At 42.6% G+C, this 25,061-nt stretch overlaps 1 protein-coding gene across 7 annotated transcripts in view; it reads right to left on the bottom strand.

Moving 5' to 3' along the window:
* Positions 1-231: 231 nt before the first annotated feature.
* The window catches only part of LOC139629900 (phosphatase and actin regulator 1-like), a 44,250-nt gene continuing 19,420 nt past the window's right edge, over positions 232-25,061 (bottom strand). For 2 of the 7 annotated variants that reach the window (XM_071492858.1, XM_071492860.1), the window contains exons 2-12: positions 21,043-21,207; positions 14,220-14,300; positions 12,459-12,662; positions 11,594-11,939; positions 10,125-10,324; positions 8,811-8,967; positions 5,847-5,902; positions 4,683-4,744; positions 3,385-3,529; positions 1,860-1,932; positions 1,512-1,678 (exon numbers count right to left, since the gene is read on the bottom strand). In XM_071492858.1, the coding sequence (XP_071348959.1) occupies positions 1,663-1,678; positions 1,860-1,932; positions 3,385-3,529; positions 4,683-4,744; positions 5,847-5,902; positions 8,811-8,967; positions 10,125-10,324; positions 11,594-11,939; positions 12,459-12,662; positions 14,220-14,300; positions 21,043-21,207 (1,505 nt within the window). In that variant the 3' untranslated portion in view covers positions 1,512-1,662. Of the gene's footprint in view, positions 1,679-1,859; positions 1,937-3,384; positions 3,530-4,682; positions 4,745-5,846; positions 5,903-8,810; positions 8,968-10,124; positions 10,325-11,593; positions 11,940-12,458; positions 12,663-14,219; positions 14,301-21,042; positions 21,208-24,292; positions 24,928-25,061 lie in introns of those variants that run through there. The other 5 variants (XM_071492857.1, XM_071492861.1, XM_071492862.1 and 2 more) reach the window with 5 other exon arrangements.

The raw sequence follows: 25,061 nt of genomic DNA, 5'->3' as shown, positions 1-25,061 counted from the left end.
GCCCTGACCTTGAAACGGTGACCGTTGTAAAGCCAAACTCTTAACAGTGCAAAGAATTTTTGCAATAAAAATGTAAAAATCCTGACTCATTGAATCCACTAAAATCAGTACTTCTGTGTTTTTTTTTTAGTTTGTTAGTTTTTTGACCAGAGAATGTTTCGTTTCAGTGACAGATTTGAGAATTGAATCAAATCTTGTCAGATTGTGTTGGTGAGTTGTCAAACAGGCAGGTTTCTTTTTTTTTTTTTTTTTTCAGTTGATCAGTCAAGAAAAATGCAGAAAAAGTCCTCCTGAATAAAGCTTTCCTAAAGTAAAGTATAAAAGAAAATTCAAACCCTGAAGTGAGGCATAGTGTATAAGCACAATAAAAAAAAAAAAAATGGTGGGGATACACCTGCAGTTTAACCGTTTCTCTACAAACAACAGATATTGCTTGATCAAAAACTTATAATGACATGAGTATAAAAGTAAAGTGTATAATACAATGCACATTATGAGAGAATGAAAGATCATTAAACACACTGCCGCAAAAAAAAAAATAAATAAATGTAAGCGATAATAATGTGGTGCACCTGGCTCTTGGTATTCTGTTTTAAAAATCATCAATCCAAAGAGTGGAAACATGTATAAACATGTAAATGAATTGCCTCTATCAAAAAACAATTAAAAATTAACAAAAAATATATATATAAAACAGATAATTGTTGCACGCACTGGAACCAGAATATATCTGCCAGCTGCAATTTTTACATGAAATTTATAAGATTCTGACATGAATGAAGCTTGGTCAAGCATTATTCTTCTTTAAATGAAACTTTCCTTCCTTAGTATAAACAAAATGTACATTTGGAGAGAGTGCAGGCTTTTTGCCCAAACTCCCAGATTCACAGTTAGCAATTAGATGTCAACGTTGTCGGTACAGTGAGGATTGCACATATGAGGGTGAAAAGAGAAGTCTGGACTACATAGTAATGACACAGAGGGGACTCCAGGGGGTGCTATAGTCTGAGAAAAAGCAGAAGAAAAAAAATATATATATATTGCACATGATTCTAATGTTGGACCCCTCCCTCCCTCCCTCCTGTGTGTCTTTCTGAGCGGTTCCCAAGGTGCCAGCAGGCGTGGTGAAGGTGGATCTCCTGCTGATATGGTGAGCTCAGATGAATCAACCCCACGTCCTGGCACAGAGTTGTCCATAAGGGCTAAAGGAGTTCAGAGTGACAGCATAATAAAGAAAAGGGATTAAAAACATGTCCACTGAGACGAGTCCACTGGTGTTACTGACGAACCAAAGGTACAGATGCCCTCGGAAGGTGTCGCACGTGTCAACCAATTGCGAACAAATTCTCTCCCGCCGTCCAAATCGCCGCAGAACTGAGCGCCTGTCTGAGAGCTCAGCAGAGAGGTTTGAGAGACAGCCGAGCGAATTCCACAGAGGGGCGATGGGAATCAACTGGAGTCACTGTGTGCTACTACAGTGGGTAGAGTAGTGGGTGTCTGCATCTTGTGGTGTAGTACCGACTCAGTTGTGTGGGTCTTGAAAAAGGCATTTCAGAAGACATGGCCTTATTGTAGAAACGGGCACCATTTTACTGTCCAGCACTTAAGGTTCTCAGTGGAGGAGAGCACCGCTCCGGCACTGCTCGAGACAGTGGTGGTCTACTATGGTCTGTGAAACCTAAAAATACAAACAGGGAAAAAAAAAAAAAAGGACTGTTTCAAACATTCCATCGCATTTCATCACCTCTGCTAAAAACCCAGTGCGACGCTGCACAGCCAATACCTACAGCACATGAATAGCTCCAGCTGTGTACGAGGCATGCATAGCAACATGAGGACAGATGGATTCTGCGCATTACCTGGTTAAATGGCGACTTGACTCGTGCACTTCCATCTCGTTGCTCTTGAAATCATTGAGTTCCTTCCGTATAGCTGCCTGCAGAGCACAAACAAGGAGGGAGATTGAGAGGAGCCGCAAAGGCTTAGTACACAAACTGCAGCCCCTGAGCCCTGACTCTACCTCCTTTTTAGCATGCTTCATGCATCATTTACACTTATCTCCAGGCCATGAATGATTCTGCTGAATTCTCTTCTCACATCACAAGAGCCCTCAATGTCCTCCTGTTGAGACGTCCAAGAGCCTGAACAATAATATACAATCTGTTGCTGGTCTACTCGGGTAGTCACAGCCTGTGTTTTTAAGCATAATGAAATCTTGATACCATGGATTTACATGGATGGCAGCACACATAGTTCTTAGTTTCAACCAATGCAGTTTTTTTTTTTTTTTTTCAGAACATCAAAGCCGTATATTTAAATGTTCCAGTCCTTGGATCAAAAGCTCAAAGTAATATACACATTTTCAGTGTGAAAATAATCACAAATGATGGAAAACACTGGAAATAAAGTTAGTAGTGCTCTTACGGTCTTAGTAGGTGGACACTGTGGTGTATCACACATGTAGGCCTCACCTCAACTTTAACCATGTCTTTTAAAAACATCTCTTCTAGGAAGGTTTTTGAGCACAAAACAAAGCTGTTTCCCATTCATGTAGTTTAACAAATTCACATTTAGGACAATGCCTAGTGAATCACAGTCTCTAAGTAGCAGCACTGGAGCAGTAGAGGGCTGAGTGCTTTGCCCAAGGGCAGGGAGACTGCGAAGTGTTTCTCAGTGTGAGAATGAGTCAAAGTTCCAGGAAATAAAATGATGCGCTGGGCCTTTTTAAAAATCTTACATCCCCTCGAAAATGTCATGTGTGACAGCAACCTAGCCGGGTGATGTCATTGCTTTTGCTGTTCAGCGTGACTCAAGGGGATGTCTCCGGCCTTGGGGAGGATGCTTCTGTTACAGGAGAACAAACAATATTCAAATCCGTGCTAGACGGTAGAAACAGGAAAAGAAAAATGTCAGCAGAGCAGCATGACGGCCGAGGGGTCCTGAGGCACTGCTCGTCCAATTACTCTCTTACGTAAGCGGAGCTGTTGCGCAATCAAACCGCTGAATCCCCGTGTTTTTCACATGAGTGGCCCTCAGGTGTGACCAGGCGTGTTCAGTGCTGTGCATCAACTGGGCAAAGAAGGCAGAATATATGCTCCGCAAAAATCAAGAACTCATTAAAAGTCGGAAGCATGGACCGCTGGGCAGCGAGCAGCAGGACTGCTCCAGGGTGTTTACTCGCAAAGGGGAACAAAACAGCTGAGGTGGAACTTGCCATAACAAGAGAGGAAGAACACATCCTCCTACCATTACTCTCCTGCGTTACGGGGTTGCATCATACGAGACGCAGAGGGGGGGGGGGGAAATTTGACAGCAGGCAAGGAGGGATCTTGAGAATATTAAAAGATTATCTCAGTTTAACTATAAGATTAGTGTAAGTGATACTGGCCTTGTCAGCTGCTGTGAGCCGGGTCCAGGGCTTATCTGCCCGCCTGTCATAGTCCTGGGCATCTGACACCTCCACGTAGTCACTGAATCGGATGAGAATTTTGGCCTGTCTCAGCTCCTCTACAGTGGGCCTCTGGCTCAGCTGCAACAAGAGCAAAAACAACAACAACAAAAAAAAAAAGAGTTGGACAACAGAAACTTGAGTAAAGTTTTCCTACCCATTGTGATTGCATTGATTGGCGTCCTTAAAGAAAAAAAAAAAACAAAAAAAAACACCCAGTATTTCTTCAAGCTCAAGATTACATTGTTTTAGCATTCAGGACGTTTGCTGAATCGGTGCATCAAATAACTGTTTCAGTTTGTGAGTTAAATGAAGACTTTGTACACTGAGGAGGGTCTGCACAGAATAAACAAGTTTAAAGAATAAACTGTCAAAGTGTCAGCGCACAGCTGATTATATTATTTAGATACCACACATGATCTTCATGAAAAGAAACAACATAATAATACCAACCCATGAATCCAATTATGAAACACTCACTCATTACGACGACGTCTTAAATTGGGCCTCTTAATCTATTCTAGAAGATTCTCCATCAAAAACCAACTCAACCCACCATTGGTCATTTGAAATAAGGCCATCATAAGCCCATTTTAGTTAGAAACCAAAATCTCTAACCAAACAACAAACACATTTAAAGTAACATACTCTATTAAAGGCTGATATTTAAAAATTGCAGATATCAGTATAGGCCCATGATGATAAGAAATGTCTGAGGGGGTTTAGAAAGAGCAATTTTGCTCAGTACATATCCTGATCAGAAAATCTGTCAGGCTATGATAATACAGATTGGTTACCTACAGGTGCAATGACCTATTAATGTGTGGCGATACGATATACGGCCCAAGCATTCTGTTGAAAACATAGTATACAGTGATGCATGTGATGCATGTGAAAACTTCTTTCAACAGCTGTGAGATTGTTGTTTTGAGCATGTCTGCAGGTGAGCAGAAAGTGTTATTCTTTAATTGAAAGTGATGGGAACATGCTCAACACCTCCCTATGGGGTCAAAGAATTTGGCAGCCGACTTGCTGAAGGGCTAAGGGCAACAAGGACGTCCATGTCTCGGGGGGTCGGGGGACCTGAGAACAGTCCTGTAACAGACTAGATTTCTCTCCTCACGACAGATGAGTCACTGTCACGGTGTTTGTTTATCCTGGCCAACAGTTTACCCCCTCCGAGTGCTTTAAGATCAGGTGTGGGTTTGCACCTTTGGAGCTATTTTGGACTCACCTTCCGTGTTAGCCTTCGTTTTATCTCCCTCTTCTCCTCCATCTCCTCTTGCTCATTGCGAGCTGCAGAGAATGAAAGGATTAGCGTGAATACTGCACGTACTGGCAGATGCAAACAGTAGATTGTTTACAACATGTTTAGAAATGACTGAAACGGAAACAAACACACCATTCCCATAATATGGCTCATTAGATTCCAACGACACTGGGTAAGTTTCTCAAAGCTTAAAATAGTTTCCATCACTGGCTATTTAATACCATTAGGAACGGGTATCAAGGGAGAATGATTGCTTTGTTCCTTTCAAATTGTCCCAGGGCTTTTTCGGTTTATGTTTATGCTGAATTGATTGACCTATTTCAGTATAAAAATTCATTTTTCATCAAATTACATCAAATTATGTTCATCCATGTCTTGTACTACACATTCAAAGCCAATTATGAAGACAAAAACCTCCAGCTCAGTTGAGCAAGTGAAAAGAGGGAGACAGGAGTAAACAAGAACCATACTGGGACGCTGCTCCTATTTGCAAAAGCTTCAGCAGTCAAACTGCATTTGTGCTTGTGCTGAACCCATAATGTATCCGTGGTAGTACTCGCAGTTTTGGATTCCTGTGTCTCTCTAGAAAACACAGCCCCATTTGTTTAACCTTGGCACTGTATGCGTTTGAGTGACGGGGAGGACACGACTTGTCACTCATGAATTCGTAGACTTTGTGTTTTGCTCCTGCACTCTGCCAATCACACAGGAGCCTCTGGGAGAGCAGCAACTGCCGGTAAATCAGCCTTTGATGTGAGTGCAGCAGAGTCCCAGGCAACAGTGTACTCTGTTGGCGTCTGATACTGCATGTGTTTGAGCTGTGAAACCAGCCTCTCTGGACACGGCTCCTCAGGGAGCCATGCTGCCTGTCTGCTTGCCTGCCTGTCTCACATGAATAGGCAGAGCGAGGAGGAATAAAGGAGAGATGTATGTCACTCGCCTCTCAAATCATCAGGCCGCACTGTACAAAGTCCGCTGCGAAAAATATGGACGCAGTCTTCGCCACAATGCCTTCAGTGAAGCGTCACACAGGCAGACAGGGCATTTTGACATTTTTGTTAAACTTTACAATTTACTTTTGCAGCTCAAAGATAATCATGTGAAATATCCCAAGTTTAACACACTCACGTTTGAGGATGTTCCTCTGCTCTAGCTCCTCCGCCGTGGGCCTCTGGCTCAAGCGCCTGGGGAGACACATGCATCCATGGTCAGCACGTAATGAAGGGCAAGAGGTCAGCAAGGCAGCATTGAATCAATATGGGGAGAAAATGAAGTTTTTAATGCAAATCAACCTGCTTGACAGAAATCAACTGTAAAAGAAATGTCAGTTTTTTCTAAGTTGCTAAGTTTATCAGCTACACACAGCAAAGCTAACTTATTGACAGTCGCAGCATAAATACTTTTATAACCAACGACCTCGGCCTGAACATACATTAACTCATTCCCTCCATTACAACTTATTTATGAGCAATACAGGTTCATATTCTTTTTATTTGCATAGTTGAAAGCTTTGCATCTTGTTCTTTACTCATAGCAGCTTGATTAATGCACTTCCCACAAACTTCAGTCAGCCATGATCCCTCCCCTCGAGGTAAATGACTGCATGATAATACACTGGTGCAGTGCAGGAAGGCGGCCAGCAAAAGACAGACATTCCTGAAGGCTCAGCTCTCATATGATGCTGAAAAGGCAAATGCGATTATGACACCTTCAAGTGCCAACCGAAAGGCTTCAACGCTTGCACATCTGCTAAAGTAAACCTACCGTGCACACATTTACACAGACAAAGACACACGGTGAGACGCCGCCCCCTTCCCATTTTTTCTGTCATGCAATATCTGAAGAGAAGCATTTTGCAGAGATTATCTCCAATTTCCTCAAATTTGTAGGTGGCTAAAATGACTAAGGTACCCAAAGGCAATCTCGGAAAGGTCATTCTAAGTGCTTTCAACTGGGGACTCTTATTATAGCGCTGTGTCAGGACCCTGCGGCAGTAGACCTAACTGTAGACACTGGATCAATGATTGTCTCCATCCTGCTCGATCCGACAGCCGTCTGAAACTGCTCAGCCCCGTCAGCCACTGTGTGCAGACTTAGGCGTGTGCTCGGCCCGGCTTGTCTCGTCTCATCTTGCCTCCTCTCTTCTCCCACTTGAGGGTTATTGTTTGGGAAAAGTCCAGACACAGAGTCTCAGACTGGAGTTCTCTGCCTAACTGTACGGTATGGTGAGCATTACGTGAGTATAATAAGAGCAAACATGCAGCAGCTTTTGTAAATAAACGGGGAATTTACTCGTCAAAAACATCCATTTGGATGCCCCCTCCCAAGCGATTTCTGTCATAGGCAAGTTTATTTTAGGCAGTGTCATCCTTTTAGGCAGCGTCTGTGTGAAAAAGCGTGAGTATAATGAAGTAGCTAGGTATGAGGGGCAATTTATTAAAAGCTACAGTAATCAATGTTTTTATATCAACAATGGATATGTTTGATGATGTTAAAGCTGTCTCCCCCTGCTTCTAGTCTTCATGCTAAGCTAAGCTAACCACCTCCTTGTAGCTTTATAGTAAAGCAGATATGAGAATGGTATCAAGCTCTGCAAGATGGTGAGTAAGCAGACTGCCTTTCCCAAAATGTCAAACTAATCCTTTCAGAGACATAAACTACACAATACATGAAATCACATTTTTTTAAAAAATCCCAGATGATAAAACCAAAGACAGAGCAAGTTTCTCAGGAGTAAAAGCTGTATCTCTTGGAGATAAAGGCTCTCCAGGGTTTTCCCAGTGAATCAGGTCAATAGAGGAAAGTTGAGGTCAGTGTGTCCTAGAATAGCATTATCATAATCAATTTTAATTGCCCTGGCACAAGCGACAACATTACAGGACACAATGCTGTTGGCAAAAAGCATGAAATTAGGAAATTGTGCATTGGATGACAGCGTGCAAAGGACACTGTGACAGAGCTTTTTGGGAACATGACAACTAAGCAGGCAGGCCTTCTGGGAACTTGCTCTGTGTTCCAATCACAGTGGGGAGTAGTGACTTGCGTGCCAATGTCTCTAGATAATACGCCATTCCTCCCTTGCACCATATTTCCCACATCTCATATCTTATTATATTATCCGGGCTTATATTTCTACCCGTACGTTTGGTGGTCCTCTCTCCTCTCAACACATCATTACTCCCCCCGTCATTTGGACAGGCAAGTCACGTTTAAAGAACAGTGAAATCAAATGAGGCCTGTGATCTGTTGGGGAAAAACATGATGTTGTTTGATCTGTTCAATTATAAGAGTTCCTATTTATGATCTCAACATATGTATACAAATTCCTATGATTTGCATACACTTAACTAGCATACTCTGTGTGTGTGTGTGTGTGTGTGTGTGTGTGTGTGTGTGTGTGTGTGTGTGTGTGTGTGTGTGTGTGTGTTTGTGTAAACTGCTGGTATGGAGTGGCTTGCGTGGTGCTGCTGTGTGGAGGAGTCGGGTGGAGATAGTTTGGCACATGCATCACCGTGGTGATTCAGTGAGCGAGGGAGGAAGTCGGGCAGGAGGAAGAAAGAGAAGAGGAGAGAGAGGGAGAGAGAGAGAGAGAAAGAGAGAGAGAGAGAGAGAGAGAGAGAGAGAGGGAGGGGGAGAGAGAGAGAGAGAGAGAGAGAGAGAGAGAGAGAGAGAGAGAGAGAGAGAGAGAGCACTAGAGAGAAGACAACAGAAGGAAAAAAGAGAGGGGAGGGTGATGCATCGTTGAAATTAGGTCAGCTCCATTTACAGAGCCTCATTCTAACGAGATAAAGCGTTTATCCTTATCGGATGTTGAGAAGGGAAAACTGACAGGATATAAAAGTCTTTCAGTAGAAAAAAGGCTCCTATTCGCATCCGCTTTGGACTGCGTCACACTGCCATCAGCCAGGATACTGGGCCATCATCAGCCCAAAGTAAGACAAAATGCTCGGTTTGGCTGAGAAGAGTCAGTGCCGTCGTTCTCGAGCTGGCTACGGCAACGTCAACCAGGTTTACTGAAAATATTTGGCCCATAAATTGTGCATGCGTGTAAATGTATTCGAGTTTAAAAATGCATGTGTTTACGTGTCTCACCTTGTGAGTTTGGTGCCTATCTGCTGCCTAGACTCCAGCCTCTCCTCATCTGTCTGCATGGGCAGGATGTTTTTCTCCTCCAGCTCTCTTTTGGATGGACGGTTACTCAACTTGATGGCCAGAGAGTCTTTCCTCAGCACCTTCTGAGCCAGGGTACCTAAAAATGCAACAGCACGGTCAGACATGAGATGAGATGAAGAAATAAAGCACAGATCTGGGGCCTAATTTAACAACATGTTCTTTATCTGCTTTCTACTTCATCTCCACCGTGTTTTAAATAGATTATACCTTGGAAACTGAAATGACAGGCAATGTCATTAATTACCATTGATTGCTCACATAATGTTGCCTTTTTTGTTAATGTTATATTTATTTCCTTGTTTGGCCACTTGCATTTAAAGAAAGGCACCATTGACAGAAATACGTTGAAATATTGAATATTAAGGCGTAAACTCTGGTGGTTTTTGACCTGATTTAGTCTTTTTGCACACTACATCACGAGTAAACTTATTTATAGAATTGGAAAAAATTTTGCTTCTGAACCAAGTTTACTGTACCTTTAAGTCTTACTCATCTTTCCAAGGCCCTTTAAGGTCATGATGTGGCATATTGAGTGATTCCATCACACATGACCAATCACAACCTTTAAAAACTCCGACATGCAACCATGTGAAAACAAGGACACGGTGTCAAAGACATAAACCGCTCTGCACAGTTCAGCAACTTTTGCTAAGAGGCGGTGAGAGGAATCGTTTCCATGGGTGACAGCATGATTTTGGATACCCTTCTGTGAACCTAATTTAGGTTCTGCTTTGAAGGTCAGACCACATCTGAGTTCCAGGAACCTTCGGATGAAGCTAGCAGTGTTGTTCATCATGATGAGTCAAGCAAATGTGTCATCATATCTGTAGACATGAGCTGTCCTCACCAACAATATACAAAGACAGGTCTGCAGTTTTTTTTTTTTGGTTTTTGGTTTTTTTTTCGTATTTTTGTGTCACTCTTCAATCTTCCTTCACCTTTATCTTTTGACTTATAACAAACAGAAGAGAATAATCCTAAATAAAGTGCAAAAGTAAAACACTTTTCCCAAGATGGAACAAACACAATCCTGATCACGTTCTTTATCAAAGTAATCTCTCAAAATAACTCCACTTGCAATCATTTTTCCATTAGTTTCATGAATTTTAAAGGTCCCTTTAGATTCATCAAAAGGACCCTTGGATAAAACCAATGGAATCAACTCTCTCTTCATTTGTGCAACTTAAACATTAGTGACTCCTCAAGGTCACCGTAACTGCTGCTGCCACTCACTTGTAAATATGGAGTCGTCGTCTTCGTCGTCGTCCTCGTCATCGTCCACATCGTCGTCCTCGTCCTTGTACATGCTGGGCAGATCCTCATAGTCTGACTCGTTGGGCATGTTCTCCTTGTCGTCCTCATAGTCAATAATCACAGATGGCACTTCTCGTCTGTCCAGAGGCATACACTGACCACCGCCGTGCAATGCAGAGCTAAAGGAGTGACAGGGAGATGTGCTTGTTGGTCTGAACCAAGTCTGAGTATTAATGTAAAGGGTCATATTTATGGCTATAGCATTGTGCCTTGGTAAGAGGATGAGCTTGTCCAACCCCCTGACAGTGAAGGCAAAAGTCCCGTTTACAAGGGAAATCTCCTATTTCGAGTTGAGCTCTATATCATCTTTTTAGAGTCAGCAAACATTATCTATGACCTGGTATTACTTGAACAGTAACCCTCAATAAAGAAAAAGGGAAGTGATTTAAAACAATAAAGGGGCTTTTGGTGCATAATGATAGCTTAGTGGGTTTTTAATCCAAGTATAAAAGGAGGGGAGATATGAATACACACTGTGCAGTCCTACGCAATGTCACGCAATCCTTTGAACTACACAGAGGAGAAGAGTAACTGGTTACACAACTTGTATAATTCAAAACAAGGTAATGGGAATGAACTTCACTTCCAGCAGCCAGTTAAATGTGTTACCCTGTGATATATTTGATAGATCGATTAATCACTGTCTAGTTGGAGCTTCTTATGATGAGCCCCTGTTATGTAACCATTTAAAGCTTTCAGACTAATTGTAAGCCATGCCAGGGCCATTACTTCCTTATCCCTGCCCAAATGGCTTTGGTGAAAAAGAGATCCTAATATAAGAGGTTACGTAATATTCCAATCCGCTATCCTGTCCCTTTTCTCCAAACATGAAGAAGTGCGGCTCTTGTAAAGAGCAGCTGGTCATGTTATGTCAGGCCAACTGCTGGAGGGACGCCTACTCCATGCGCCTGTGCCCACACATACACACATTTACTTCAAAATTAGGCCATGCTGCCCTGTGAGGCAGTGTGCTGATTTAGACCTGTACACTAGCGATACATGGCAGGACATGACCTCAATAACACCAGGATAGATTTAGTGGACAAGTCGCCACAAAAATATAAGCTAATAAACAGGATGATCTATGCAAATCACAATGCTTCTTCCTGTAATTACCCTCTGATTAGTGCTGTTTGGGCAACAAGAGATTAATTTGTGATAATAACTAGGGGGTCATCAAATAAAGGAAACATGTCACCGTCAGTGTTATAGTTATGTGACAGAAGATCCATCTGTGCAATCTTTCAAACACCCTCATACCATTCCCCAAAGTTTAGTCCAGCCAAGATATTATGTGTGATGCACAGACAGACAGAGATCCATAATCCCTTAGTGACTCCACTTGAGGACAATCACATTTAACGACCGGAGCGCTGATGGATACCAACCTTTCAAACCTCTGCATGGAGAGCGCCAGGGTTTTATTGAGCTCCTCGATGATGCGGCTGGGGGCGTGCAGGCTGCCGTACTGCAGCTGGAGCGGGTGACCGTGGCTCTGGTGAAGACTGGACAGACCGGCGAGCTGCGAGGGCAGCAGGGTGCCGTGGTGGGATGACATGCCCTGCAGAGGGGCGCACTTTTGGGGGAGACTGCTGAGGGGGTTGGGGGACGGAGAAGGAGAGGTGGAGGAGTCCAGCCCCCCCGGAGGCACACAAATCATCACTTTCTTGGGAGGCAGAGGTGGAGAGTGCTTTCCCCCAGGCATACAGGGCAACTTCATTGGCTGGCAAGAATCTAAAGAGAAAAACCAAAGGACAGAAAGAAGGATTACTGAATATTTCCACTGCTATGTATCATCCACATCCACTACACTCTGCTGGTGCAGACAGATAAACAAAGCTCATGGACGATCAGACATGGCTCAGACGTCAGCGCAGAGTGGCGGGAATTAGGCCAGGGTAATGCCACTTCCCTGTACTGACAGATTGACAATGACAGAGAGAGCCCAGCTGACCTAACCACAGGGGCATTTAATGAGACTACTATAATCCTGTGCACATGTGTGGCAACGCAGGTAGGGTTTATAGCGAAACCAGCCATGGCTTAGCTGCCAGAGCAAGTCCTCTAATATGAGCTTTTTAGTTATATTGACAGTCTGTGGCAGTGGAATAAATACCAGTGTATGTGTATAGTAATTCATAGAGTGTAATAAATACTGTACTGTGGTTTCTAAAAAAGAAAAATAAAATCAATATAAAACACCATTAGAGCGGTGTAATAACCTGCCACTGAGCATTAACTAAGACAACTGACCTGTGCTATGGTTTGGGATCCTAGAGAAAGGCTTTGGAGGGAGAGCAGGAGGCTGTTTGTGGTACAGCGGCGGCTTGGCGGGGTTGTCCTGAAGGTCACCTGAGTAGGTGACAGATTTCTTGGTAGGCAAGACCATAGACGACTTGACAGAGGGCTCCTGAGTGCAGACTCCACCATCCATCGAGGATCGGAATTCAACGGTTGCTAAAACGGAGAAGAAGAAACAAACAATCTGACGAGTGTCGAAAATGTGTTCGACTGCACAAGACAGACTGTTCAAACAAAGTTTAAAATGAATTCAGGGTATTGAGGTTTGAGACAATAGTTGGGGGAGAGATTCGGAAAACTAAGACTGTTTAACAACCCGAGAGCCTTTTATCAGCACACCACAGACCAAGAAACGGTGTGAGGGAAGCAGCTTGACAGACATTTTGTTTTTTAAATCTTTTACAGCGCTGAGCCATTTGATGGTTTTTGCATGATCACATTTTAAGGCTGACAGTGCAATTCACAATGGTGCTCACATATTCTGACAAACAATGCATTTATATTGTGAGCTCTCTCTCTCCCATTTCACAAATTTCATCTTGACTTCCAAAAACACAAAACCAAAAGAATGCTTACTCCTGTAAGATTTGGAGAGCAGGAGTCTCCAGACTTTTTAATATTCAGAAAGCCTAACAGGGGATTTTCTTCTATTTTTCATAGAAGATATTGAAGTCATAAATTGTTACTGTAAAAAGCTGTCAAACACATCAGCCTTCAAGGACTCTTATTTTGAAATATGAGGATACATCTGATCTGTATCTTAAATTTCAGTCATTTTGTTGGCAAACCCTCCACCATTTAATTCTCCAAGAGGCTGGTGACAGGGTTTGGCTGTCAAAGGTGGCGACCACTTAAATCAAAAACACGTTTTTGCCATTACTGGATTTCTTTTCTTTTTTTAATTTTTTTTTTCCCCTTGCTGGATCTATTTTGAGCGCACCAAAGCAGAGTCAGTTTTAGATCTATTTATGAGGGTGATGTCAGTGCTGATAACATGATACAGTCATCTTCCAGAGACACGGTAAATATTTGCTTTGCATGCATAAAAATAACTGCTGTTGATCTATCAAGCTGTGCACACAAGTTTCTCTTTGATTATAGAAACTAGGTTGTCACCGAGGCACACCTGCCCTCATTGATATGCGTTCTGAGAAGTCGCGCGGTTATTGTGCAGAAATTGGAGATGCAACACGGCTGGACAGCGTCTGCATGTCTAAGCCACACGCAGCCGAAGAGAAGTGCTCGCACTCCATTCTCTTGCACTCTAAGATGTTTGTTTTAGCTTTGACTTCAAAGATTGTTTCATGCTTGATCGTTGCGCAAAGAGCTTAATTTGTTAAAACAATAAAATGAAAAATGACACACATTTTCTCATTTGCTCTCGTCACATCTTGGCAAGAGTCAGTGAACTTCCTCAGCTTCGCTAACTTTGTTTTTGATGTCCCGAGGCATGGAGCACCCATGGGATGTTGAGTCTAGATCAAAGAGTTTATAAAATGCTTCAAAATTTCTATAATGAAAGATTATATCTCTAAATGCCCCGTGCCAAATCATGAAGAGCGCACTTCAGAGACGACTGATTAATGAGGAGATGAATCACTGAAGACCTCATAATTTAGCGCACCACGTCTACTCTTCTTGCTGCTTCCACTCACAGCCGAGACGGTTTCCAGCTCAGTTGAATCATACTGTAACCGTGGAACACCAGCTCACCTTTTTCAAAGATCTCCTTTAGCACTCCTCTCTTGATCAGCTCATCTCTGCTCTGTCGCACTGACATCTTCCTCTCCAGCGCTGAGAGGGACAGGAGAAAGAAAAAAAAAGAAAGAAAAAAAAAAAAGAAATGATAAAATCATTTTTCATCTTAAAAGTGGTTAGCCATTAAAACATCATGCAGGTGTTTAATCTGGGTCAACCCATTCGCTAGATCATAGGAAGGTGTACAATCTCCAATGCATTACAAAAAGCTGTGTGCATTGAAATCTCTGCTAACGTTCCCCTTTTAAAAGATTTGTTGTCAAAAACATATGAGCTCATTGATAAAACTAAACCAAATGTGTTTCTTACTGATCTACCCAAACATCACTGTATCTAGTGTTTATTATTGTTCTTGCTCATCCGTCTTTATGCGCAATCTTACATCTTTCATGGTGTTTCTAGTTTTATCTTTTATAACACAAATCCAAGCACCAGTATTAAATCTTGGATTTTGCTATAAAAGATAATGATCTGTCAAACTGTGGCTCCTCTTCCAACCAGTTAAAGCTAAAACTCTGGCCCTTGATTAACAAGAGGTAAAGGACAAAGGAAACATTCCAGCAACACTACTCATAGTAATGCATTATGCACATGATGGCATGTCCCACAGCTACTGCTTGTCTCTATTTTTAGGCTTCAAAAGCTGAGATACTTAACATCTTCTATTAGTAGGCTGAACGAAAGCAGTTTAAAAATCACATTAGTAATTTCAAAATCTAACCCTGCATAGAAACCAATTAAGAACGTGAAACGAGGATCGGCAACAACACATGAGCACACTGTGCAGGAATGTCCCTGCAGGCCTCTGTAGCTCCTGCTCGGGAGGGAGATCACAGATTGCGCCGTGTGTGCTTTACATGTGACCCAGGAGTCTTGTCCCAGCTCAATCAGAAGGGGATGTGTTCAATGCTAATGCACCCTCAGTGTGGATCCATGAAAAATACTGAGAGCTTGACCTCTCTTTTTTCTCGCCCTTGGTCACAAGCACAGTTGATTTAAGACCAAATGCTGAGAGCTCAGAATTAAAACCCGAAAGAGAGTCATACAAATGTCAGACGGACAGGCCTCGGGGGCAGAAGTTTTGGATCCTCTTGTGCTTCAGTGTTCCAAAATACCACAGCAGAGCAAGTTATCATCAAACAGTACGCTCCATTATGAGGATACCAGATGTTCGATATCACGCCACACTTCAAAAGGTTTTTTATACAAGAGAAGCTTGTTTGAGATCAGCTCCAAGCCACAAATTACTTAAGCAGCAAAACATTTTTTTTTTTTTTTTGGGGGGGGGGGGGGGGGGGGGGGATACAAGACCAAAATATCACCAATATGTCACACAAAGAATTAACTCCACTGGAGCCCGATAGGAAAACTGAGGATAGTGTGAAATGAAAGGAAATTGTGCCATTTGAAGATGTTACTTGGGATGCTAATGCAGGCAGCTCAATCAAAAAGCCATTTTCCCTCAGAGGCAGCAAATTTGACATGGGGTCAAGTATTTCAAAGAGACAGTCAATCGAATTATCAAAAAGTTGACCCTGAATCAATGTAGAGGATTTTTTTCTGCAGCCAGTTTACAAGATTGGTTCTGTAAAGCACCACAGGCATTTAGAGGAGGTCAGGCACTACACGTTTCACTCCCCCTGTACCTGTGCAATCTCAACCTTCATCACAAATCACAACAGTTGAGAATATTTAAGGTTTTCTTATTAATAAAGTCTGCCAGATGAGCAGTACCTGAGAAATGAGAAAAGTAAACCATTTAGTATCAAAGCTAGAAATCTTTGCACCTTGGCAGCTGATTTTCATAAAACTCCCAAAGAAAAAAAAAAAGTAAAAAAAAAAAAAAAAGATTAAAAAAAAAAACACTTTTTGATCCCTACAGGGAAATTCAAAAATTGATGACTCAGGTTAATATCTGAGAATTTTTTTTAAGTCTTTTTTTGCGATGCAAATCATTAAAATTTACATTGCACAGAAGATTCAGTCTAAATTCTTATCCCTGGCTGATATGGATTATGAACGACAGTTAAATTTTTTATAATGATGGGTTTCATATTCCTTTCTATTTTATCTTTGTTACCTCTTGACATTAAATCTAAATCCTTCAGTTGCACCCAAAATCTTTTCTGAAGTCAACTTCAATTAGACCTTTTCACATCTCTGCTTAAAAAAAAAAAAAAAAAAAAGAAGTTGAATTATTTATCAGTCTTCCAGTTGACAGACACAATGTTACTAAAAAAGACAAATCTCTGTGTAAAACATCAGCACCGACTCTTTGCCAGAGTGAGGAAACCCTAGGCTGCAGGTCGACTGGCAGTGCTGTAATATCTTCACGGATTATACTGCCGTTGCATCCAAAATGAAAAGTAATTACTCAAAAGCTTTATGACGTAACTGCTATGCCATGGGATGTGCACTGTTACGCAATACCATTAACTCAGAAGCCTTAATGAGGATATGACTACAGATTTGACAGATATTGTGCGCTTATAACAAAAGAATGAGAAATGAAGTGGACACAGCGGTTGCAGTGAACTGGCCAAGCATCAAGTCCAAGTTAAAATACTGGCTGGTCTTGCAAAAAATAAAAAAACAAACAAAAAAAAAAAAACAACAACATTTCGTTAAATCTTTAATGAATACATTAATAGTGCGCAAGAACTGGAATTTTGTGTTCATTTCAGCAGGAAGGTCCTGAGAGGGCCATATAAAAAAAAAAAAAAACTACCACTCACATCAAATATTTATTTGGATTCCAAGACCGATGTACTGGGTCATCAGAATAGTAAATCATCAGCGATGAGTTTGCAGTAAGAGCTGTTATTTGGTCTGAGCTGAGGTTATAGGCCTATCAGCACCAAAAAAAAAACAAAACACGACGCAATCTTTCATATCAATGTATGAAAAACAGATGCTGTCCTGTCCTCTAAATCACCTTGAATATCAACCAAGTTCTATTCTGAACAGCCTGTCTTCAGTCCACCAAGTGGCCCAAGCACTGTCATGGTCCAACACTTCAGCCACTCAATCTGTACCAAGATGAGAAGATTAGACACTCATCAGGGAGTATCAGCTGAGAGCATATTAAATGAAACTGGCATATCTAAGTATAGTCTGTATTGATCTGAGAACACTACATTCAGTTTTTTTTGAGAAAATATATTCCACTGCGAAGTGACCCAGATAGTCAGAACACATCCTCCCAACCCTGAGGCTCAGTAGCTCAAAGTGGAGGCTTTTAACTGTATTAAAACTTTCATGGAGTCTTTGATCAATGAGACGCTCAAGCGTTAAGGCTCACACATCAGAAGCGTAGATATGGCTAAACAAAACCTTAGTGTGGATGGAGCAGGTTAGAAATGAGACGTTTGCCTCTCTATACAATACATAATCAGTGGACAGGTAGGAGAGCTGAGATTTCGTATTAGAAATGATGCAAATAAACAGCAAGAACAGGAAATCTGCAAACTAATTGGATTAGAAATAAAAACTGAGATAACATCAGACTACCACATGCATGTTCTTTTGATGAATCCCTGCCTGATGATCTTACTTCCTGATACAAGCGTGCTGTGATAATGTACCGAGCACGATAAGACAGCAGGATAAGACATCCAACCGTCAGGCCCTCCCTCCTTCCTTCCTGAGGTGAAGAGTACAGTCCCCCAGAGCTGCCCTTCATCTGCTTAATATCACAACACATTCATAATCCTCTACTGTGCTCAGTGTCCAATTATCTACGACAACATCTGTATGCCCAGTGGCTGGTCTGCTCCCCACTGACACAGGAAACATAATCAACAGTAAGGCACCGCAGTCAACTGCAGAGACAAGAAGGGAGTACATAGGGGCATTCGAGTCCAAGATCAGAGCAGTGCAGCAGGAATCACGACTACACTCTTGCCATCAGCTTTGTCTTCAGTGAGATCAACGGAAATTACTGCTGTAAAGGAGAATTTTCCTCTTTGATTGAGCAACAGGTAGACAAATGACCATCAATACCTCCTGATACCAAATATGAACACAAGTTAGGTACCTGTCATGATATATGGCTGCAGTTTTCTTATAGCTTTTAAAATGAGGTCATCCCATTTCAGGCTTTAAGGATAGTATTAAATAGGCTGCAATCTTGGCGTCGATTAATTAAATTAAATGAGGGCGAACGCACAACAGTATGTGCAGCGTTCCATTTTAAAAAACACAGATCAATGGTGGGGCTACGGGGAGGACTGGAAGTATGTAAATAAGTAGGCTGTGCTATCTTTCGTGGAATAAGTGCAAACATATATATGGAACTTCTTCCTCCATATATTTCACAGATTTATTTTTCATTGCTCTGATTTAAGATATTGCTCTCAAAGTCAAATCTCCACTTCACTGTGTTTTCAAGATTCATCCATACCACTGGATTCACGGCTCGTGCTGTTCGAACCATGGAAAGGAAAATATTATCTGACACCCAGCCAGCTAAGTTGATCATGGACACCAACACACACTACCTTGTGTTTGGCAAACACAGGAAAATTGTAATCATCTGGCATGCACAACTTTCAAAATGCAGATGGTTTTACAGATTTGAAGTTTTGTTTTTGTATTGGGTCACAAAAAAAACTTTGATAAGTCAAGGAATCAACGCTGTCTCTATAAATCAGTTTGTTGGCTACTTGGCAGCAGAACTACACAAAAAGATGAACATCATATACATATGACATAACTTTATAAAGCTAATTGGCTAATGTGTGCTACCAAGTTGCCTATTTGCACAGTCAGCACAGTCTGAACATTGACAGCAACTTGGAATAGCATTTCTGACCTGACATAAAAACGTAGCTCCCCTCACCAACTTCTGAGGGAAATATCTGCCTCTAAAAGCCTCACTCTGTTCTCCAGCCACCTTAGTCTGCCATTTTATACTAGGCAGGAACAATACAGTGGGTTTTTTGGAGCGTTCTTTTTTTTTTTTTTTTTTTTTTATTTTGCCGCTGGAAAGGAGGTTGATGAGTGTCAGGAGTGAATCAGAACAGTAAGTTGTGGGCCACAAAACCGAAACAATGAGCTCAAAGAAACGCTCTGATGCTCTCAGGAGAACCGCAGCCTGGTGATGATTCTCTGTGGGTTCGTCACTAGAAGCAAACCACTTCACATCACACACAGTGCATGTCCACGTGTGAGCAACTCTTTCTATGAAATATCGATTAGTATCACCATAGAAATCGTGCTGACGTAGCCATTAAAGTCCCTGAGCTACTTCCTGTCATTTGAATTTACCGCACCGCCTCACGCTTGTGTGACTTCTACCCTTCCACTGGCTGCTGCACAAACGCAGGCCACATTCCGCTTATTTGTGTACTTAAAAGTGGGTTCATACTTCATGCTGAAGTGGATGCGACTGCGTTCGCACATTTGTGGTGGCGTCACTGCGGCTGAAGCGCCTGCCCCGAGCATCGGAGCTACTTGCGCGACTGTACATCGCATACAACTTGAAACAACGCAGAAATTCCACTCTATAGAGGCTGCTCTGGTGAGATATACTGACTGGTCATAATCCACCATCATGCTGCAAAATGGATTGAATAGAACAATAGAGGCAAAGGAATTATTTTGGGAACAGCAGCATCATGCATACAAAACAAGCGGATAACAAAAGCGATAAAGAGAGCTTTTTCACTCAGCCCCACTGTGCATTAACACCATTGTAGCAGAAAAAAAAAAAAAAAAAAAAAAAAAAAAAAAAGGATTTTTGTTGCTGACTATTTGATTATCGTCCCTCACAACAACAGGATGGATGCTGTCATCGCAGGGCATCCACAAATGTACCGATCAACACCAACATCTCCATGTTTGTTCCATCAAGTACATGCTCTCTATTATACAGTAAAACATCAAAAAGTCAAGCAACTAAAGCTCAGAAATATATTTCATCAGCACTTTTGGGTCTTACTAAAAACACCACTTAGCCCGGGGAGATTGCTGAAGAGCCAGGGAGACCATGTTGGGGAAGAATATACAAACTAGAGCCAAACAGCACTGTGGGAACAGTCAAAGCCTCACAGAAAGGTAACATCAGCCGAAAAATCAAATACTTTTTTTTGCGCTTGTACCAAGTGATGGAGATGACAGGACATCACATCAGTCCCTGTGATCGCACAAGAGACTGACAACATCAGCAGTAAGAGAGCAGTCGCAGCACGCCTGATCAAATCAGACAGAGACTGATTCATTCAGCAAATTCACACCACGAAAATGCTAATTGAACAACGTTACTAAATCGGAACAGCCTGTCCTGTTCGGACCAGATTCAGGTCTCTGTGCAACTGCCCATCCTCTACGAGAGCAAGGATTCTGCATCTAGAAAAGATGCAGTCTGGGGGAAAAAAGTCCCTCCTCCTATCCACCAGGCTGACAGCAGAATTCAGGATGCGTCAGCCAAGGAAAGTAAATACAGCCACATCTGAAGCGAGTATGTCCTTCACTCGCCCCTGACAACACTGGGCTGCAGGATCAAAGGGAACTCTAAAGAGACCTCAAAACATGAAACTCCAGCGCTGCACTTTTGCTGAATCAATTTGCTGCATTTTCAATCACCCCGGAGACTAAAACCTAATACATTTCTCTTTTTGACCAAAGGATATGCACTGACTTTCTTTCATAACAACACAGGGCACATACTTAAAAGCACCATGGTTGCATGTGTTTTGGTTTTTTTTTTGTTTTTTTGTGCTCACATTAACATACGATTGATAGATACTGATATGAAAGAAGAAAAAAAGTCATGTACCAGCAGAAGTCTGCTTGAACTTCTCACTCTTCTTCTTCCTCCATTTCCAGGGCTTCAGGAGACGTCCCAGAGTGGCAAACTTGCTCCGACGACGCATAGGTGGAGTGTGGGTGCCAGAGACCAAGGACTCAGAACGCATGGCGGCCAGCCTCTCTACTTCCTCAGCTGTAAGGAAAAGAAGGGAAGAAAACATACTCTAATTAAGGTTAGGATGCAGAGGAGGTGATGTTCTGATACTCCTGCGGGAGAACTAACGGTGAACGCTGCAGACACTTCTGCTTACAAAGATCCAAGCGGCAAGAATCTGTGCCAAGTGGCCTCCTGCATTCCCTAGTAACTGGATGAGGTTGGGAGAGGATAAACAAACCTGCATATCACATTACGCAGGATACGCTCCGAGTACAGTCTGAGGCTGCATCACACTGAGCGGTTGGCATTAGCTTGCCAAAACACACTAAACAGACTGATAAGCACCTCATTAAGGTGGGGGGGGGGAGGGGGGGGAATCTTTCTTCTATTCATCAAATATTCACAAGGCCCAGCCTATCTACGTGCCATAGGACATCAAAGGCCAAAAAAATGTTAAGCATTTTGTTTTATGTAAACTACTACATGAAGAAGTGAATGTTGAAAGATACTGCGGTTCAAGGCTACCAAACAGCCGGGGCGCACACAAACGCTGGCAAAAGGTGCCCATGTGACCAGAAAACTAAATCTGAAAAGGTGTCAGCTCCACGCAGATGATCATAAAAAGATATTCAAGCATAAGTTTCTGACTCAGACTCACCAGATTTTGTGTGAACAATGCTAGGAGCAAGCAACATCAGGTGCTTTTAGACAAGGAACTCTACCCTGCTCTTCAGTCTCTTACTTCCCTGATGAACACATTTAGGACATTAAGTCACGGGACCATAGCAGTGTTTTAGATTTTTGAATGCATGTTATCTACTGTGCCAGTGACTGGTTTGCAAATCAAGCTGCCTGAGATGGGTAATCCATCGCGTCTGCTTTTATCAACGTGTGGTAAATGTGCAGACTTTTCAGATCAGTTTGCAAGAGCAAGCATAACATAGCAACAATAACATAGTCTTGCATAGCCAGACTCAAAGACTTCTGGCCTTGTGCAACTAATGTTTACCTATGAGAGCAGACAGCTTTTATTATCATGGATGAACTCACAAAGCCTCTCCTAAATAAATGGCTTCCTGAAGGGAAAAAAAAAAAGAAAAAAAGAAAAAAAAAATCACTCGCAAATCTATGTACATGTCATAAAAAAAAACACAGATATGGTCCTTCAAGCATAAACATAAAAAACTATGGAGTAGTAAAACCCTAGTGCTCCAGTACACATGAAGTGACCTCCATTCCAACATGCTGTGTCTGTTGTCAGTATCGCCACACTGCGTCAGATCATCACCCTTCTCATGCTGTCAGGGAATGCGCTGGTCACTGGTTTTTAAACAATTACATCACATTCATGATGTTTGCCAACATAGATATATCACATTGCAGGGCGGCCACCTCCCCGGGGCCTTGGGATGGCAGCAGGATAAAGAATGTGACAGTAATGCAGTGGAAATCAGTCCCACGGACCATTACTTGAATGCTTTGGTGCCTCAGAGCCAGAACCATCTTGGCGATCCTGCCACCACACCGATCTATAAATAGCTCTAGAGTCAATGCTAATCGAATTCAGTGCCGATTCAAATAGTTCATTAGAGGTCCAAAAGCTGGATAAAGACAGGAAGACAAAGAATAACACCCAGCAGCCGAGCAACAACTGAGAGGACGATGACAATGACACATTTTAGTAACGTCAAGAAAAGAAACTGAACATCTTTCCACAACATCAAACCCTTCTTTGTAGTCACAAATTCCCAAACATCACTGAAATATGCATCATACTGACAAAAGGAGCAAGCCTTTGAACGTGCTTTTTTTGGAGTATTCCGTGAAGATGAACCCTTTGTATATTCCCTACCCAAAGGGCTGTGTGTCTGTATTGGTGCAAAAAGCTCATCATCTCGAAAAGGAATCGAAAATGTCTTGTACAACGTATAGATTTATACACTTATTTGATCCCCCATCATAATCTGCTTGATAAGTGACGATGCGTGATATGGTATTGCTGACTGTAGCCACGTGTGTGACAAAGATCTGGTAACTGTCAGGACACATGTGCAGACATGTGTATGTAAAGTTATGACCCGGACGATGTGGTATGAGTCCAAATATGTTGTTGGTTATAATAAGGGTGGGCGTTATAAGCTTTAGCTTCAGCCCACCTTTTCAGTTTTAATTGTACCATTGTGCATTGTGGTTGAGGATATATTATGTTTGCATATTGTATTTGTATTCTGCTATGCATATGCTAATTTATTGATTTTTTCTTTCTTTTGTGTTTTCTTTCCTTTGCTGTTTTGTTTCTTTTTTTGGGTGGGGGGGCATTTCTAGGCAGCAAACACCAAACCAGAATATCTACATTACAGTTAATTCATTACAATCTTGACAAAACCCTCAACATGGAAAACAAAGGGGGGGGGGGGGGGGGGGGGATCAGGCATCCAGAGTGAGTAACATCTTGTGATCATTTCCATGACACCCAGCACACTCCACGCTGTAGCATTTCTATCCCATCTTCACGGCGCTGTGTGTATAACCTACTTTCCCCACTACTGTCATACAAGCAACTGATGGGGGCTGGTTTTAATTAAAAACACTTGTTTGCATACCAAGATGGCTGAGTGATGATGTAATGACACTGAACTGGAAGCGGCTTTGTGCAAACAGCCTGCACATTTCATGCCTTTAAAATGGCATCTATAGGATAAATAGGTGAATGGAAGACATGCATACAAAAAAAAAAAAAACATTCCTTAAATTAAGAGCGATTCATCAACATATGTTTGTGGTGCAAAACCAACAAGCTGCAGTTTCAAGTCAGAGCCCAACCCTATGAGAAGTTCTGATCCAGTCAGAGGCAGTTTCCACAAACGGCGGCAATGAATCACCCTCGTTTCACGGTCTCAGTACTACGAGCTCCGATAGCCTACGCGTCGGGCCGCTTCAAACACAGAACATTATCACACAAGCAGACAGATCGGGTGAAGCGCATTCAGCGATGGAGCTGTCAAACGCGCGCAGGAGCCGGAGGCATGGCCATCGCCGGGTTTCCTAAAGCGTGCCCTGGATGGCGGTACCGCAGGACCACCGTGGGCGAGAGCGCACGGAGAGGAGCCCGCATACTCACCGTCCTGCGTGTCGTTCCCGCGGCTGCAGTTGCTGCAAATGTGCTTTATCTCTTTCCCGATGTGACAGTGGATCGTAAAGGGCATGTTGTTGTTGTGGTGGTGGTGGTGGTGGTGCGGATACTGGCCGTGGCCTTTCTTGTTGCTGAGAGACATTATCTTCACCAGGCTGAACGCCTTTTTCTTGGGTTTCTCCACCGCCACGGGCGTGTTTTCTCGGCACCCCGTGGCAAACCAAGTGCCGTGCATGATGGTGGGCGCAGGATCCACCGACGGGTAATTGGCCGTCTTGAACATTGCAGGGGACGCGGAAAAACGGAGCGCGGTGCTGAAGACGGTGTGGGCTTCAGTTAAAGGGCCATCAAACAGAGTCCTACCTGACCCACAGCAGCCGTTTCCATTGACCCCCCCCCCCCCCAAAAAAAAAAAAAATCAGTCGCTTGCCCTCAGCTGTAGTCCCGCACCTTTACCTGAGATCCCAATATGTGCAGGTTACTTGGTTGCGCAATGCCAAAGTCACTGCTGCTGCTGAGAAAAAAAGCCCTGCTGCCAGATCCAAGTAAGCTAATAATAAAATAGAGGGTGAGTAGTGAGCGGCAGTGACTACCTCTCCCTCCCAGAGCTGTAGACTGCAGTCGGTTGTAGCTAATCCACGATTAGTGGAGCTGAGCAGTGGGTGCCTGTGATTGGCTGCACGGTGCGCGCTTCTAATAGGCCAGCGTGCACGGAGGAAAAGTTGCCCATAATAATGATTCCAATCACTGCTTTTTA

The sequence above is a fragment of the Trachinotus anak genome, unplaced genomic scaffold (assembly GCF_046630095.1).
Source record: "Trachinotus anak isolate AG129_WGS33_773 ecotype Australia unplaced genomic scaffold, CSIRO_AGI_Tana_v1 ptg000012l, whole genome shotgun sequence".
NCBI classification, from domain to species: Eukaryota; Metazoa; Chordata; class Actinopteri; order Carangiformes; family Carangidae; genus Trachinotus; species Trachinotus anak.
This window is presented reverse-complemented; position numbering and strand designations above follow the sequence as displayed.